This window comes from Nothobranchius furzeri, chromosome 15 (assembly GCF_043380555.1).
Source record: "Nothobranchius furzeri strain GRZ-AD chromosome 15, NfurGRZ-RIMD1, whole genome shotgun sequence".
NCBI classification, from domain to species: domain Eukaryota; kingdom Metazoa; phylum Chordata; class Actinopteri; order Cyprinodontiformes; family Nothobranchiidae; genus Nothobranchius; species Nothobranchius furzeri.
Window position 1 is genome coordinate 40,779,363 of NC_091755.1, and position 16,862 is coordinate 40,796,224.

The 16,862-nt window shown below is 43.3% G+C and overlaps 2 protein-coding genes across 2 annotated transcripts; both read left to right on the plus strand.

The window, feature by feature from the left end:
- The first annotated feature begins 405 nt into the window (after window positions 1-405).
- Window positions 406-3,196, plus strand: aurkaip1 (aurora kinase A interacting protein 1). Its single transcript, XM_015967185.3, has 4 exons — window positions 406-502; window positions 1,165-1,267; window positions 1,699-2,162; window positions 2,879-3,196. The coding sequence occupies exons 2-4, from the start codon at window positions 1,216-1,218 to the stop codon at window positions 2,993-2,995; spliced, it is 633 nt and encodes a 210-aa protein (XP_015822671.1). The 5' UTR covers window positions 406-502; window positions 1,165-1,215; the 3' UTR covers window positions 2,996-3,196.
- Window positions 3,197-4,339: 1,143 nt separating this feature from the next.
- LOC107390468 (matrix remodeling-associated protein 8) lies at window positions 4,340-16,646 on the plus strand. Its single transcript, XM_015967187.3, has 10 exons — window positions 4,340-4,508; window positions 8,320-8,346; window positions 8,460-8,765; window positions 8,846-8,947; window positions 9,042-9,503; window positions 15,149-15,322; window positions 15,410-15,440; window positions 15,515-15,594; window positions 15,685-15,738; window positions 15,833-16,646. Exons 1-10 carry the CDS (start codon window positions 4,493-4,495, stop codon window positions 15,856-15,858), a joined length of 1,278 nt encoding a protein of 425 aa, XP_015822673.1. The 5' UTR covers window positions 4,340-4,492; the 3' UTR covers window positions 15,859-16,646.
- The last annotated feature ends 216 nt before the right edge of the window (window positions 16,647-16,862 follow it).

The window sequence follows — 16,862 nt, forward strand, 5'->3', positions numbered from 1 at the left end:
CAAATGGAAGTCATTTGGACTTTCTGTAGATTTCTTCAAAATTAAACAAGTAAATCTACAAGCTCAAGCAGGGACTATTAGCAGCTAGCTACATTGCTACAAACCAAGCCCCCACAAAAATGCACTCCAACCCGGAATGCAGCTTGCAACAATTGCTTTCTAGTACAAAACCAAAATTTTCAGCAACATAAAATGAGAAAAGTATGTTATTAATCACAAATATTGTGTTTGCGTGGTCAAAAGATTGAAATGTATGAACTTGAGATTCAACTGGTAAAAACACTCTCTTTAAAAAGGCTTTAAAATATTTTTCTTATTTGTTCATAATTTTAATAATAGTTGCTTTAATATTATTACGGTTATACATGCGCCCATAAATCTTTCGTCTTTTCCTCCGGAACCTTTGTTCTGGGCGAGAAACAGGAGACCGGATATTTGTCGGACGAGCCGGAAGATCTCTGAAGTCACATTCACGACGAAACTCCGGTATCAGCAAAAACAGGTGATTTATCCACTTTTTATTAAATAATTTGTTCATTTATTCCTCCGTAAAATCTGAACTCTACACTTTCTGACTTCAGTGTTTTAGAAAGGCAGTGAATTCGAAAGCTGCTGCTAGCTAGCTAGCTAGCGCAGGTTTGACAGGCCAATCGGACAATGGAGACATGCATTTTGTTTACGAATATAACTGTGTTTTCCTCATTTAATAAATAAATGCATAGTAACACCATTGTATTCTTCTAGTTTAGAAGGTATGGAAGGACAGCGATAACGTTTTTGTTAAATCAGATTAGCTGACCGTCGGTAGGGCCAGTGATTAGAAAGTAGGGCTGACACGCACCATCTTTTTCGTGTTTTATAAGTAATTGTATGAATCTATATTCTCTGAGGTTAAATGGCGGCTTTAAGCTTCTGACAATAATATTAAATAGGCTTTATGACTGAGTGACAAAAAGTACTAAATAATTAGTCCATTTACTAACATTTGTCAGTAACATACAATTTTTTAAATACACCTAAAGCAAAACTCTCATCAACCAGAACTCTAAAATGTTCCTGTAAAAAAGTTGCATCGAACTGTTTTGGGGAAACATTTGTTACAGTTGCAGATTCATTTTTGGGGTTGTATAAAGACTTAATGAAACTTTTCTGTCCTCTTTGCAGAACCTCCACCCACCCGGACCAGTCCTCATGCCTTTAGTTTGATCATCATCGATGATGTTTGCCTTGAAGCTTGTCCCGCGGTTCAGTTTAAGTAGAGCAACTTGTAAGTATACTCTTTTGTCGACTACTCTCGCTACAGTTTTGCTCCATTCACGCAGCACCTTGACTAAACTTTGTTTTCCTCTGTAGTCGATATGCGGTGCTATTTTAGTCCTATATGTCTAAAGGCTGTTGTGGTATAATCATACAAAATGTGATATGAACGGGATTCGTAGGGTTGACTCTAAAAAGTTAAATTTAACTAGATGTGATTTCATTCGATTGAGATATACTTTTTTTGTCGATCCACTAATATAACCAACGGCTTTTCATTTCTGATTTCCAACGCGGAAAACGAAAGTCAAAATGTCTCTGGTTTATCATCACATCAAAATTATGTTGCTGCCTTTTGGGAAGAGGATTGGAAACAACCTGTTTGTAATAAAATAAACACAAAGTAACTCACAATAACAGGACTCTTCTTTTTATTCCCAGATGCCCTTCAAGCCCATGGAGGAATATTACATGGTTGCACACACCCGGCCATTCCTCTTTACTGCTCCTCACTGCAGCAGAAACTCAGAAACTACGCAACAGCAGCGGACAACACATCTCCTCCTCGATGGATCCAGCTAGAGCCAGAACTGGATGAGGCTCTCATCCCACGGAAGCTGTCAGTGAGTCCTCTGGAGAGCTGGCTGTCGCTGCGTTACTCCCTCCCTCCCCTGACAGAGTCTCCTCAGCCACAGGAGGACATTGGGCTGCTGGAGGAGAAACTACTGCCGTCTGTCTCTGTACCCATTCTGGAGGACACGGAGGGGTCAACAACTCCTATCAGATGTAAAAATGATCTAGAGATCCGGAGGCGGAAGATGAACCGGCACAAGTACAAGAAGCTGCAAAAGAGGACCAAGTTCTTAAAGCGGAGAGTAATGGAGGGCAGGGGGAGGAAGAAGCAGGTTAGGAGGACTTTTCTTTACTCTTTAGGCTTGTTTCCACTGTCAGAACTTCTGGGTAATTTTCCCGGATCTTCCCGGTGTAGGCGCGTCTCCACGTCATCGGGCTGGGTGAATGGTTTTACGGGCCATTTTCAAAAACTGAGTACCTGAACAGGTTTAGGTACTCAGAAAGGCCCAGTAGTGTGGCTGAGCCAAACTTTTGGTTAACTCGCGCTGATTGGTTGTAGGAAATGACATCAGCAGACATCATCCAAAACAAAAGGGTTGCTTGTGAAACAGAATGGGGGTACGAGCAATAAGCACCATTCAATCTGCTATAAATTGGCGTTATTAAAGTCCCAGCGTGAAAAACAAAGTAGAATTCCCCCACAAAGACCTAATTCACAGGTCCTTGTCTCGTCCTCCAAATGGATTGAATTGCTGTTCTTGAACAGATTAAAACTTGTAAAGTTACTGTAGACACTTTTTGGCGCTGATCAGCGACAATCACTTACTGCCGAAGCGGCTGCGCTATGCTGGCATCTGTGCAAAGTCCTAAAAGGGCTGAGTGTACGGAGACCCACCAGCTGAGAGGACCAGGCCATCTAATTACCCCTCCCCAAAATTACCCTCGAGTTCCAACAGCGGAAACACGCCTTTTATTTACCGTTTTATAAAGTTCTGTTGAGTATGGTCATAAATATTAACTTGCATATTTACAACTCTGTCGTGTGCAGAAAAGGTTTGAGGAGGACCTCAAGAGGATTTGGACACGAGCTGGACTGAAGAAAGCTCCAGAGGGATGGACGACACCTAAGATCTTTATTAAACAACATGGAAACAAGAGGAACTGAATAACCAAAGCAGCTGGTGTTTGTGCTGCGTCCTTCTCTCTGGACGAGCCTCTTCAGCTCACATCACAGACTGCTGCTAGCGCTTCACGTCTGTTTTACTTCAGTTAAAGTGCATGTGAGCACTGAGGCCAGATCCCCTGTGTGCATGTGTTTCTACAGTGTACAAAATCTAATAAAGATCTCTGCCAAGTTTAGGAAATATGCGGGATTCAGTTTCTTTATCCGATCACCGTTTTGATATTGAAATGGTGCTGGTAGCATTTTCCTGTTTACTCCCTAGATGGCAGTGTGGTGAAGAAGTTGCATCATCTTGGCATGATTTTTTCTTTTTCAAAATAAGAGCCAATTAGATGTATATGAACTCATTTCCAGGTTCTAAATTCTGAAAAGGTAAGCAGCCCACGTAAAGCTTTTAAATGGAAGCAGTTTAAAGCAACACTAGCTGTGTTCCAGCTACGCTGTGAGGTGGTTTCTCCAGCTTGACTCACAAATTCAGACAGGCTTGTTGCTGAAAACAAACCTTTTCAGGACAAAGATGGCAATCAGTTCATCGTTTATCACTTCTGGTGAATGTTTGTCATTTTCAATAAATCCTAATTTCTTGACATTATCTCAGTCCTTTGAAGCATGATCTGACCTCTGTCAGGATTTGTTTCCCCCCAGAGGCTGTAGACATTTTTTAAAAGTTATTTTAAGGAATATTTCTAATTCCCACCTATAGACGTACATTTTCACACATGTATTTGACAAATATTACCCCTCTGATGCGTGAATTATGAAATCTTCAAGCATGATTTTTTAAACAATTTTTTTCATTCATCTTTAGGTGTGAATGAAACAAATTTCAACAAATATTTTTTGTACTATTTTGTTCATTTACAAATAATTTATTACATGTCCGTCTCAGTGGACAGCGTGCATTCTGAACATGAAATATGGTGGCTTGACTTACTGAAGTCCAAATGGAGGGGCTCACATGCAATAAAGTCTTCAACAGCTGTGCTTAATAGCAAAAAATAAAGAAATAACAATTTTGAGTACCTGTCCACTGTAGTGACCATTATGCATCAAAGGGTTAAATCATTATTTTTAGAGCCAGATGTGGTTTGTGTGCAACAGCTGTCCACTGCAAGGGTTAAAAACCTTCAAACTGGTGCTCTTTAACAAAGTGTGTGTGTGTGTGTGAATATTTTTAAGAGAATCTTGAACGAGTAGAAACAGGCTTCTAGTACAAACAACAGTTTGTCTGATAGACGAGTCTTCTCAGCACAAAGCAAGCATGGGTTGGTGTAGGTGAGGAGTGCAGCAGCAGCAAAACTATGTCAGGATTAAATTTCCATGGCTGATGGAGGCGGAGCTTGTTGAAGCTCAGGACTACAGGAACACAACTGAACTCTGCTGCTGACTAAACTTCTGAGTCTTTATGCTTTTCAACAACGGATAAGTGCAGGCCACCTCTGACGGGCTACAGGCACTGAGAAGAAGACTCGCTTGGAGATGAATCTGCTCAAGAGTAAGTCCACATTTGGGTGTTTTTGTCTTTTCATCAAGGGAGAAGAATCCTAAAAGGAATTTTCTTTGTCCAATAATTGGATCCAGGTGAGAGATGCCTTTCCAGACCAAAAGCAGACCATGTTGCTCCTGCTTCTCCGTCATATTCATAGGTTACAGTCACATTTGCATCAACAGCCTGTCACCATCAGTGGGTTTAGATTGATCTCTTTCAGCACAGATGGGTTTTTCTGCTCCTGACAAAAACGCTGGATAGTGAGGCAGATGATGGGATTTTTCTGTCAGGAGAGTCAAGTTCTGCGTTTTCATCACGTTTCCCCACAGAAATCGGTTTCTAATGTGTTTATTCTAAAGCCTGGTCTTGTTTTAGGACCTTATATTGGAAACATTCTCTACAATGGCTGTTATTCAGGTGTCTTAAATGTCTTCCAGAATGGACTAAAAGACTGGATCGAGTGTGCACCTTTGTTTCTTCTATAAGTGATTACTGAGGAGAGTTTTTTCATAAAGATAAGCTCTGGCTTTCTGGGTTTTACAGGGTTGTGAATGAGGGATTTTTTCCCCCTTTGTGGCTCCGGCCCAATGTGTTTCCAGTTAACTTGTGGTCAGAGTGAAGGAGTCAGCACAATCCAGCAGCCAGTCGTTAGACGTGTCAGTAATGAGTGTTTTACCTCGAGCTGGTCGTTTTTCCAGTCTGGACGGCGTTTAGGAGGAGGAGGGCGATCCGTTCCTAACATGTTTATGATGGCTGGGTCTGTTTAATGATCAGCCACAAACAACAGGGCTTGGAACAGATTTGAATGATTGTTTAGAGCAGAACAAACACGGGAGCATGCAGCTACTAATTTCAGCCAGAAAATAACAGGGTTCACAACAAGATGGTTTACGTTCTGGAAAAGACCCAGTGAGCAGAAAGTTGCCCACACACTCAGAAAAACGCCTCGTACTTTTATAACTTGGATATTTGCTGTGATCAGATGGATGAAATGACTTCCAGGTCACTGGTACTGTTGTTACCGGGCAGCTAAATGAACAGAACCACATAGTCACGTCATGCTGTCTCATTTCTGCTGGACAGTGAATAACCCCTCCAGATTCTTTGTAAATCAGTCGAGTCTGCAGCTGCTTTTCAGTTCTGATGTGTTTGAAGTTGTGATCGGAAGGCGAGTAACCTTCACAGACCTGCAGTACTCACACATCACAGACATTTAGTAGACTGGAGTTATTTTCTGAGTTTTGATCACACGTGCAACCTCTTGGTCTGCCACACAGTTCGTCAAGATACGTGAGGATGGAATTGCAGGGATGTCTGTTATTGTCACTGTTCAACCATATGCTGTCACAAGCCGTCTGAAACACAACTACATTCCACCGATTTAACAATATATGACTAATTATCCAGTATAGACGCAAAAACTCAACAGAACTCTAACGGGGCTTCATTGAAATGGAACCAGGAGCTGTTAGCCTCCTGTTCTTTATGATCAGCTGGGAAAACAGGAAGTTTATTCAATTCAAATTCAAAAATACTTTATTAATCCCAGAGTTTCAGTACACACAATTCTGAGATCAGACATACATACATAGACACATGACAAGAATTGGTGACTGTGGTCATTCGCAACCCGAGTCGCGCTACCTTAATAGATTAAGAGGGTTTATATGAGGATTGAGTCAGGGGGAGGGGAAAAATGGCACTTCAGAGGTACCCTCCACAGGGAGGCAGCTTTGCTATGCAAAAAAACACCTCAGACAGATATGCACACAGACTTCAGACATTACACAACATAAGGATCCACTAGGTGGGGAGGTAGAGTTGGGACTCTCCTCACTTCGGTGTGTGCAGCTGCAGAGCAGCGCTCATCACCTCCGTTTGGACAGGGGAAGGAGATAATGGGTTAGAGGGCACAGTGACTCCTGGAAACGATTCCACGGCCTTCACCGGTCACAGTCCCGCCCAGGCTGGGATAGGGAGAAAGGGTTTCCATAGTGACGGCAGCATTCCACATTTCTTCTGAGGGGGGAGTTTTCACTTCAGCCTCACAGGCTCAAGGGCACCAGATTCAGATAAGAATTTTTTTGGGGACAGACAGAGATAATTTCCTCTCTGTCTTAAAGTTCTGCTGGTCTTCAACCCCTCTAAATCCAATAATGGCATAATTAATCTATCCCAATCCGTGTTGATCCGTCAACTTTCTCCTTGATGGTATCCACCTTCTGGGTCAGAGTCTGAATCTCAGCCAAAGTTCCAAGCTTATGACTCAACTCGACAATTATATGAGTTTGTGCTTTCACAGCGCGATGCATGCCATCCCTGAGCTCCGGGATTGAGCCAATATTCCTCGAAAGCTCATTAATTTTCCGGTAAGCCAGGTGCTCGCTCAGGCCAAACAGCAGAAATCCCGACACCAACGCCACGAATATCCAAACGTCTTCAGAATCCTCTACAGACAGCTGAGAGAGGCAGATCAGGTTCCGCTGTTTCCAGGAGTCCATGATATGCCCAGCTGGCTCTGTCCCAGAGGGGCATCCGGGAGCCCCTTCTCCCGCTCTCATCGTTGAAAAAATTTTGTCAATCACATTGAGAGACCCACTGACCAGATCCATTTTTTAATAATTTCCAGTTTCCAGAAAAAATGCAGAAAGCGCCGTGCACAAGACCGGACAAAGAGCCTTGGGATAAGAGAGGGAGAGGAGAAAAAAAGCGTCTGTACTCTCCAAGAGCCGGAAGAAGATATTATAAACACACAAACTCAACTCAGAAACCAATTTTTTAAAACCTCATCAGATTTCTGTAAATGTCTGTATTTGATGTAGCGCCCTCTAGAGTTCTACAACCCCCCAAGGCGCTTTACACAGTCATCATGCTGAATGTTTCTAAGAAAACAGTTTTTTATTATCCCAAGCTTCTTCAGCAGCTCTTGGTGTTTTGTCATTGCCCGCTTGTGTTTTCTTTTGGAGGGATGTGATAAGAAGCATCGTACATCCACGTGTTCACCTTCTCCATTATCTGGACCCACGAGCACAAACTAGTCAGTCAGGCTCACGCTGGAGGTCCAGAGGCACCACTTTAATTAACCAAAGTGTTTTATTTGTAAATATTCCAAAGCAGATCTGTTTACAGCGCTAGACATGTATTCATTATTGTACTTTTTATTGGGTATTTCAAGACGTTTGGTGTTGTTTTAACAAGTCAGATTTGCCTTTGACTATTTTTGAGGAGCAGTGGAAATCCACAGGTTGTTTGGTCACGGTCCTGGATGCTGAGACCAGGCAGTGTGACTGAAGGGATCAGAATAAGAGTTTCCTTCCTCATCCCTCCAGGAGGATCATGGCCCTGCAGCAAGCCATCAGCGGCCAGGATGAATAGAGGCTCTGTCCGCTCTGGCATCTCCACTGGCCACTCACTGAACACACAGAAAACGGAGCAGTGGGGAAAATGATAAAAAAGCACAAACGTGTTGTAGGAAAATCTCCAGAAAAGAGAAAATGCAAACAGCAAAATGCTTTGTTTACCTCTAGTTTCTTGGTCTTCCTGTGTGAATTTTCTCCTTTAGGATTTGCCTTTTTGCTGTTTCGTTTTTTTTTACCCAGTCCTGCAGCTGAACCCATCGCTGATCCAACTCGTTTTTTTTTCTCTTCCTTTAAGCGTTTGGTCAGTTCAGATCCACGTCTTAGGGCTTTTCAGCACATTTAAGTGTGGAGCTGTCGGATGCATTTTTCAGTGGACGGCCTTTGAATTAATGCAGCAACGGCAGGCAGTCTGAAAGAAAAGCATCAAAGCTAATCGTGAATATTTTGGTCTCTTTCAGTTCTTGCCGTGCTCTTCCTGCCAGGAGGTAAAACGTTCTCATTTCCATGCACGACTTTAGTGAAAAATTAGTTCACAATAGTTTAATTTTCCCTTTGAGCACTCGTTTACGACCGCTTGTTTGTTTGTTGGTTGTGGCAGCTTGGGGTCAGAGCAGCAGCAGCACTGGCGTGGTGGTGAAGACCATGAACATGACTCTCCCTGCTGGTTCCAGGGCTGTCCTGCCTTGTCACAGTTCCCGCATGGTGTGGACCCGAGACAGGCTGAAGGACCGCAAGAGGGTGGTGCACTGGGACGTGGTCCACAGTAGCCCTGAATATTCAGCTGAGCGAGTCCTGGACATGTCACCTGGAGCCCACCAGAGGGTGTACAATGGCTTCAACAAGGGGCGCGTTTCCGTCCCAGATTCTGCCTTCAGTGATGGAAATTTCTCCCTCGTCATCAGCAGTGAGACTCATTTTGGTGCAGTCATCACAGCCGTCCTTTCCTCACTCATCAATGCCATTTTGTTTTCTCCTTCTTTGCAGATGTGGTTGCAAGTGACAAGGGTGTTTACACGTGTAATCTACACCATCACTACTGTCAGATTCACCAGTCCATTCAGATCCAGCTCAATGTCACCAAGTCAGGTGAGGCCACCTGTTCGCTCGCGCTGGTTTCCAAGTTATAATGAGTGAAGCAGACGAGGGTGTAGCCTGTCTCACCTTGACACGTTGTTTCCAGCTCGTAAAGAGAAACGTTACTGGGATGGAGAGAAGACTGTGTTTGTGGTCTTGCTGGGAAGCTCGGTGGTGTTGCCTTGTGTGAACCGGCGGCCTCTTTGGAGAGACGGTCTCCAGGAGGACCAGCAGCAGGTGGCTCACTGGGACTTCCAGCCCCCTGGGGTACGTCCTGACAAGGCCGACCGCCTGGTGGACCTCTATGCTTCTGGAGAGCGAAGGGATTATGGACCTCTGTTTGCTCAGAGGAAGATGAGTGTGGAGGAGGATGCTTTTACACTAGGGGACTTCTCGCTCTCCATCTCTGACCTAAAGCCTGTAGATAAAGGCCTTTACTCTTGCCACCTGCATCACCACTACTGTGGCCTGCAAGAGAGGCGCATCTTCAGACTCACGGTGGGACCTCCACTGCCACTCCAACCCACCACGACCTCCAGAACCTTCCTTTATGATGAGCTGGAACCAAGTAAGTTCTGCACAAACATCACCATGTGTTTTTCTAGTGGGAACGGCTGAGGGAGGCTGGATGGCTTTGGGTTTTCTTAATAGGCATAGCTGGTCAGTTGAATCAGTTTCTTGTTGTGCCAAGTTTCTCCTCAGCTCTGTCTGTTTTTATGCTTGAGCTGCAGAGGGAGGCGCAGGAATGTAGAGGCCAGCTGAGTCAGGCTTTTAAAAGTGGGAATTTTTGTTGTTTACTTGCAGTTCTTGTTGAAGACGTTTTCCACAGATAATAAATTTAACTTTGTGCTGCAGCGGATGTGGTCTTTTTCCCCAACAACTGTTTTACATTTAAAGCTTTTTCCTTTTTGACTCCTCCGAGAGGAGGAGGCTCCAAACGTCGAGTGAATCTGGGAGTTTGTGGTCGTGCGTGTTTTCTTCCTTCTGTCCCACTTTTCCAGAAAACAGGTCCGCTGACCTACTGTCTAGACTGGTATGGTAACTCCCAGTTTGTTCTGTTCCTTAACCCTCCCACTGTCCTAATGGGTGTGACTCCATGAGGAAAGGTGACCATTGAGCAGGATTGATGGTTTATCCCTTGAGGTCCACCTCACCCCTGCCACGTGGACCTCAAGGGATAAACCATCAATCCTGCTCAATGGTACACTTTCCTGGTGGGGTCACCCATAAAGACAGTGGGAGGGTTAACAGTCTCTGCTCTGCTTCTCTGCTGATGTGGATTGGCTCCTGGCAAAGGCATGTTTACCAGTACTCAGAGGAAGTCTCATACATCTGTCCAACATCTGGGCCAGCTGTTACATGAAAGAGCAAGGCCTAGAGATTCTCCCCCCTTTTAAAAGACGTGACAGCCTATTCAACACACTGTCAATCACGCTAGGACCAATGTGGACCAATGGCATCGTCTTTTATTCACCAGAGAATTCAGCTCCTCTTCATGCTTCACCGATCTTAGATGAAAACCAAATAGGTTCCTGCATTTCTCTGAGATAACAAATGCCACGAGAGCTTTTCACTCTAATGCTGCAATCATTCCTGTCAGCTGCAAACAGATTGCGTCGTTCTTTTCACAAGAAAAACATTGTGGGAACTGTCAGCAATTCTGTTGAGGTCTCTGTTCTGTGAGAGCAAAGACGATTTTCCTCAGTTCATTGACTTGCTAATGATGCAAGTCTCTATGGGAGGAAATAAAATGCAAAAAGGTTACTCTCAGAGCAGAATGTGTCAAATAGACCTGCACACACTCACACACACACACACTTCTGTCAGGATGATGGTAATGGGCTGCTACTGTAACAGGGGTGTGGCTTTTTTTGCAGCTGGGCATTCACCTAAAACATGTCTTCAGTTTCTTGCTAATCGGTAACAGCTCTGTGGGGGGTGCATGATTAAATCACCTTAAGTGCCATTTATTAAAAAGAAAATTTGTAGACTGACTGGTTTGAAAAGCTTGGGAAAGTCGTTCCCTCATCTGTAAACCAGTTGTGCAGTTTTCAGTTGTTAAAACGAGCTGGCCTATAGAACCCTAGAACGTGCTATATCAAATGCAAATCATTTTCCATTTAGTTTGAAAAAAAAAAGGTTTTTGCTGCTTCTTCTTCTTCGGTGTTTGGCCCCGTTGACTAATCTCTGTAGCAGTGGCGGTTTTACCATTAGGCATAGGTCGGCGGCCGCCTGGGGCCCCCTTGTGTTGGGGGGCCCCCCGGCCCTGACCGCCGGCACCCCCCTTTTAATGCCACAATATTCTTATTACCAACCTGTGGCCGCCGACGGGATTGGACATGCGCACTTCTCATTACCATAATTCCTGAACCATTCAAGATGTCATTAAAATTCCTAAAGTGCTGAAAGGATTAAAAATGGGGCTTTGCGTGCATATACAATACATTACGGTAGCCACCGGGATTCCCTGTCTTGAACGCAAGGAATCACAACACAGATTCAGAGACGTGCTGAGTTTGTCATCCAAAATGCTCCGTTTTATAACTGTTGAATGGCGGATCAGATTCAAATAATTCCAACGGTTCCTAAAAGTACATAAAAGCAGCTTTCCAACGATCTATAGCATGAAGCAATCAGAGTTAGAGAAAATATCGCTACGAGGGGAAATCCTGCTGTACAGCCTGATTGAAACGGAGCGCAGCGCCGCGGTGAAAGCGGATAACGGAACGGGGAAGCTAATTAGCATAAAACCAGCATGACATTATAGAAATGCCTCAAAGAAAATCAACACGATCCATTAGGTGTCCCAGAAGGCTTATATCTGAAGACAGTGACGACGAAGAAGGACAGATCTCCAGTGAACCAGGATATGAACGTTTGTTCAGTCTTTATTTATTTTTTTTTGAACAACCCTCAACTATTTGCTAATTGTAAGATTCAGCTTCATTCCAGCATTATTTATCTTTTTACAATAAATAATTATTTTTGCTAAAACAAAAGTTTTTGGTATAGCAGTGCACGGTGTGCCAGAGAAGCACCCCATGGCAGTGTGAGGTGTGACTCTGCCTGCAGCTGGAGAGAAACTGCTTCAAGGTCTACCACATCAAATAAAAACGTCTGAAAGTTTACAAAAATAAATGGTCTTAAAAACTGCTAAAAAAGATACCAAGGTTCACACTTTAAGAATATGGTAAATGGCCTGTATTTGATATAGCGCCTTCTAGAGTCCTGGAACCCCCCAAGGCGCTTTACAACACAATCAGTCATTCACCCATTCACACACACATTCACACACTGGTAGGGATGAACTACAATGTAACCACAGCTGCCCTGGGGCGCACTGACAGAGGCGAGGCTGCCGAGCACTGGCGCCACCGGTCCCTCCGACCACCACCAGCAGGCAAGGTGGGTTAAGTGTCTTGCCCAAGGACACAACGACAGCGACAGACTGAGCGGGGCTCGAACCTGCAACCTTCCGATTACGGGGCGAGCACCTAACTCCTGTTTCCACCGTGAAAGCGCTCAAAGGGAGAGAAATACAGGAAAAAAGAGGAGGACTGATAAAAAGGGAAAATAACTCGTGTCTAGGGTTGTCACGGTATGAAAATTTAACCTCACGGTTATTGTGACCAAAATTATCACGGTTTTCGGTATTATCGCGGTATTTTTTAAACAGTGCTGCATATGTTCAGAAAGCATTGATAGTCCTGTTCTACACAAACTGAAATAGTTCTGAAAAGGTTTAACAGTGTTTATTAAACCTAAAATAACACAAAGCCTTAGCAAAAGTGCAACTTTTCACAAGTAAAGGAACAAATAGCTTATTTTTCTGGAGCATGTTACAGTAGTCAGTGCAGGTTTAAATGATACAAATCCAAACATTCAAAACATAAACAATATGTAAACAAATCAAATAAACACCACTTGTTTTCTCATATACTTGTTTTCTTCATTATCAAAATGAAAATTTAAAACTCCAGTCCACACTTGACTTGAGCGCTGTACAAGTCAACCTTAAAAAAATATGTATTTAAAATAAATAGCCACTTTAAACAAATGACTAAAATAACTACTACACTATGTAATCAAATCCAAATGTTCAAGTATAAATGGCATTGAATAAGTAAACAAATCAATGACAAGGAACTAACTGTATATTTCTCTTCATCATCAACAAATAAGATGCTTCATGCAGCAACAGGGTGTCCGTGACACGGTTTAAATGCTGCCAGAGGGCGCTGCGGCTGCAGTATATAGTGACTCGTTGCATTCTCCCTCAACCAAAAGACCTCACGTCATGCATTTAAGCTAAAATGCTAATGTTAACTTACCTTGCACTGGCTGTAGAGACGTGGGTGATGGTCACGCAGATGTGCCATGAGATTTGAAGTGCTGCTGCCTTTTGCAGACACTTGTTTCCTGCACGTTCTGCAAACGGGATAGCCGTCTTCTATTAACTGTCCCTCAGCGTTTTTCAGAAATCCAAAATATGCCCATACTTCCGAGTTAGTCTTCTTTGAGGGCTGATGGATGTCCTGGGCGCTGCCGTCTCCTCCTTCGGCCATTATTTCAGCTTCAAAGTTTTGGTGCCGTTGCAAACTAAAAAGTGCGTGTGCGCGCCGCGGGAACTTCAGCTGAAGCGACGGTGGCTGGTAAGGGTCACCGCGCCGAAACCGCGGCCACGGTAAACCCACCGAGATAATTTAGTTTTTTAAAAACTGGACGGTTATTTTTATTGTCAACTTTTTTACCGGGGTTTACCGCTATACCGGTTACCGTGACAACCCTACTTGTGTCAGAAGAGGGGCGAGTTTCGCAAATCCAGTTAAAGGTAAGATTGTCGAAAATGTAGTGTAAGGGGCCCCATGTCTGTGTTCGCCTTGGGCCCCCAAATTACTAAATCCGCCTCTGCTCTGTAGCGATGAATACATCATGTTTTTGGTTGTTCCGATTGGTCCTAGCGCTGTCCAATGGCATGCAAAGACAGTTTAAAAGAAAACCCTAGAGTCTGCCTCACGACTGAGCTCTGTCTATTGGCCGTGTCCAGACTATACATGTTGCCAGGCTAGCTCTCACCGTTTTGCATCAGAAAACTCATTTATTTTGAGGTATTTTAACCCTCTGGAGGCAGGTGTTGCAGATGTGCAGCGTTAAAACCTACCTACCTGGTTACTCCACATATGTGTTTCATGAGCATTATTTAACTCCGGAGTTCCCCTGAAGGACTTAGTTGTTCGTCCTTTCATCAAAACCCAATTTGAGCCTGAGAGGGTTCGTCGTCACTATCACGGATTCCCAAAGTATCTGCAAATGCTCAACACCAAGCTGTAAGATTCGTTTTCCATGCGCGAAGAAATTAGACGTCTGTGTGTTTGTGAGACTTGGACAGCCCTAAATGGAAAACTAATACAGACATGCAGACGGGCCACACCGCAGGCATTGCCTCTGTTCCCTCACACTTTTGCCCCCCCCCCCCCCCCCCCATTTTTCCCTCAGAAAAGCATGACATCAGGCCTGGAAGTCATCACAGCCGAGCAGCTTTCTGGCATTTAACTCTCTGCTCTCTCTCTCCTTCGGACTCTGGTTTACAGAAACACAGAGATTAGAGTCTGCCTCCGAGGGGAACTGGAATATGGATTTATTCAGAACATGATTTAACTTTGCTCTGGACGTTTCATGATTAAACACTTAAAATACAAGCATTCATCTCCAGCACATTAAACCATCCCTGTTAGTGTAATAAGGTCTCCATTTTAACAGTATCCCATGTGAGGGAGTTATTCTTAAAGAGCAAGTCACCCCCAAATCAACTTTTTTTTTTTGCTGATAAACTAAATAAACAAGTGTCTAATCGTGCTGCAGACACGTGTAGTCAATAATTTGGCACTTCAGTGCATCTTAGTTAAAATTTAAATATTCTACCTAAAACTGTCAGTGTTGTGCCATTGTCTGCACTATATTTGAATTTAAATCTGCCACCGCTATTGGCTAACAGACTATGATGTAAACTGGTACATTATGATGTCACAATGCTGTCGTGAGCCTGTGTGTGTGTGTGTGTGGGTGTGTGTGTATTTGTTAGCGGCTCCGCCCTCTCAGTCTGCTAGGCAACAGCATTTGTTGCATTTTTCAAACAGGAAGTGGGAGTGGTGTTAGACTCTGGTAGGGGGTGACTTGCTCTTTAATGAGGCGGTTTTTCTTGTTTGCTTTCAGAGGTTGAAGAGGTTTCACGAAATAAGGAGAGTCCACGAGTTGTGAACGTGTTCCTGCCTGAACAGAGAGGGTATTTTGTGCAGCATCTAGGCTATTTCTTGGCCATCATCCTGCTGCTGGCGGTCATTGTTGTTGTTGCCATCATCATGTTGACTAGGCGCCGCAAAAGACGAGGTAACCATGCTTATTTTAACCGTTTACCACCACCTCTTGATTTGGGCTTTTCCTCTTTCTACTCACTATAATCACTCTTTGTCTCAGAGCTGGGGTGCGAGAGTGGGCGGTCTGTTCGGTAAGGCGTCTTAACGTTATACAACATCATATTTTACACGTGCGTGAGCCGTAAGAGCTGTTTTTCCTGAGCAGGGTCAACGTGAGCAGTGGAGATGAAATTGCGTTGGACTGCACCGAGCTGAATACTTGTAATCAAGAATGTTTGAATTCAGGTGTAGTAAACCACATTCACACTCGTGCAGAACAAAACGAAAAGGCCTTTTTACTGCCTTTAACCTCCATGTTTACTATTATGCCCACAGATTACAAAAACAACCTGCTGAAAGAGAAAGACATGACCAAAGACTGCAACAGGGGTGAGACATTCCTTATTGCAACTGAAGAAAACCCTTGTTGTGGTGTTGGCCACGGGCCCGTGTTGCTGTGATGTTTTCATATTCTATCTTTCAGAATTTGATGGGAAGATGTGGAAGTGAGTGTGATGTTTCTGAGAAGCTGCTGGCAGGTCCAGGGCAAAACGCAGAGGACCAAGAAAACTCAAATCAAAACAGGAAATCCAGGAGAGGACAAGGGGAATACTCCCTCTGCTGTAATCTGAGCACGCGAAGCTTTTCATCACTATTTTATTTTACTTTTTTACATAGTCACCTTGCATCTCATCTACAAAACTCAGTGGTATTTGATCATTAGTTTTTATGTTCGATTATTATTGTCTTTCTTTTTGTTATTTGGCAAAATGCATATAGAGATTCTTAACCGTGCGCGCTTCCAGACCGTTTATAATGGATGACTTTTGGAATATTTTCTTCTTACGTTTTGCTGTAACTCACTTTGTAGATTATACATCACTGCATTATAAATGGATAGAAATAGACATATTTGGATGTAAACAAATGCAACATGTTATGTTATAATCAAGTAAAATCATGTAAAGTATGTTTTAAAGCCCCGTTAAAGTAATCAGAGCTGACAAATGAAGCCCAGAACGAATACACAATAGTAGATTACAATTGTGTAAAAGGAATATGTGTATATATATACTTTTTTTGGACTAAAGGCCCAGTTCTCTAAATCTCAGGAAAGTAAATTGAATTCCTAGACTTTACTCATTTGTTTGCATAAAGCATGTATAATGTAATATCCTCATTTTCAAAACACTGAATTTTTTTTCTGAGAAACCTGCAGCATTCATGTAAACTGTGCGTCTGTCCTTCTGTGACACACGGTGATGACTCTCCGTCTAGATGAACAATTACGTTTTCTCCAGCTTGGTGTGTACACTTTACCCTGGGTCTTTTCTGCTATTTCATCAAAAATATTCTGTTACACACATTTGGGATCCGAACGAGCTCGGAATAATCTGAATGTAAGAAGAAAAGGGAAATGGTATGACTGGAGGGTTTTAGGAATGCTCTTAAAATATGAAAACATCAGTTGTGTCTTTTGTTTATACAGAATTACCCATAACAAATGGACAGTT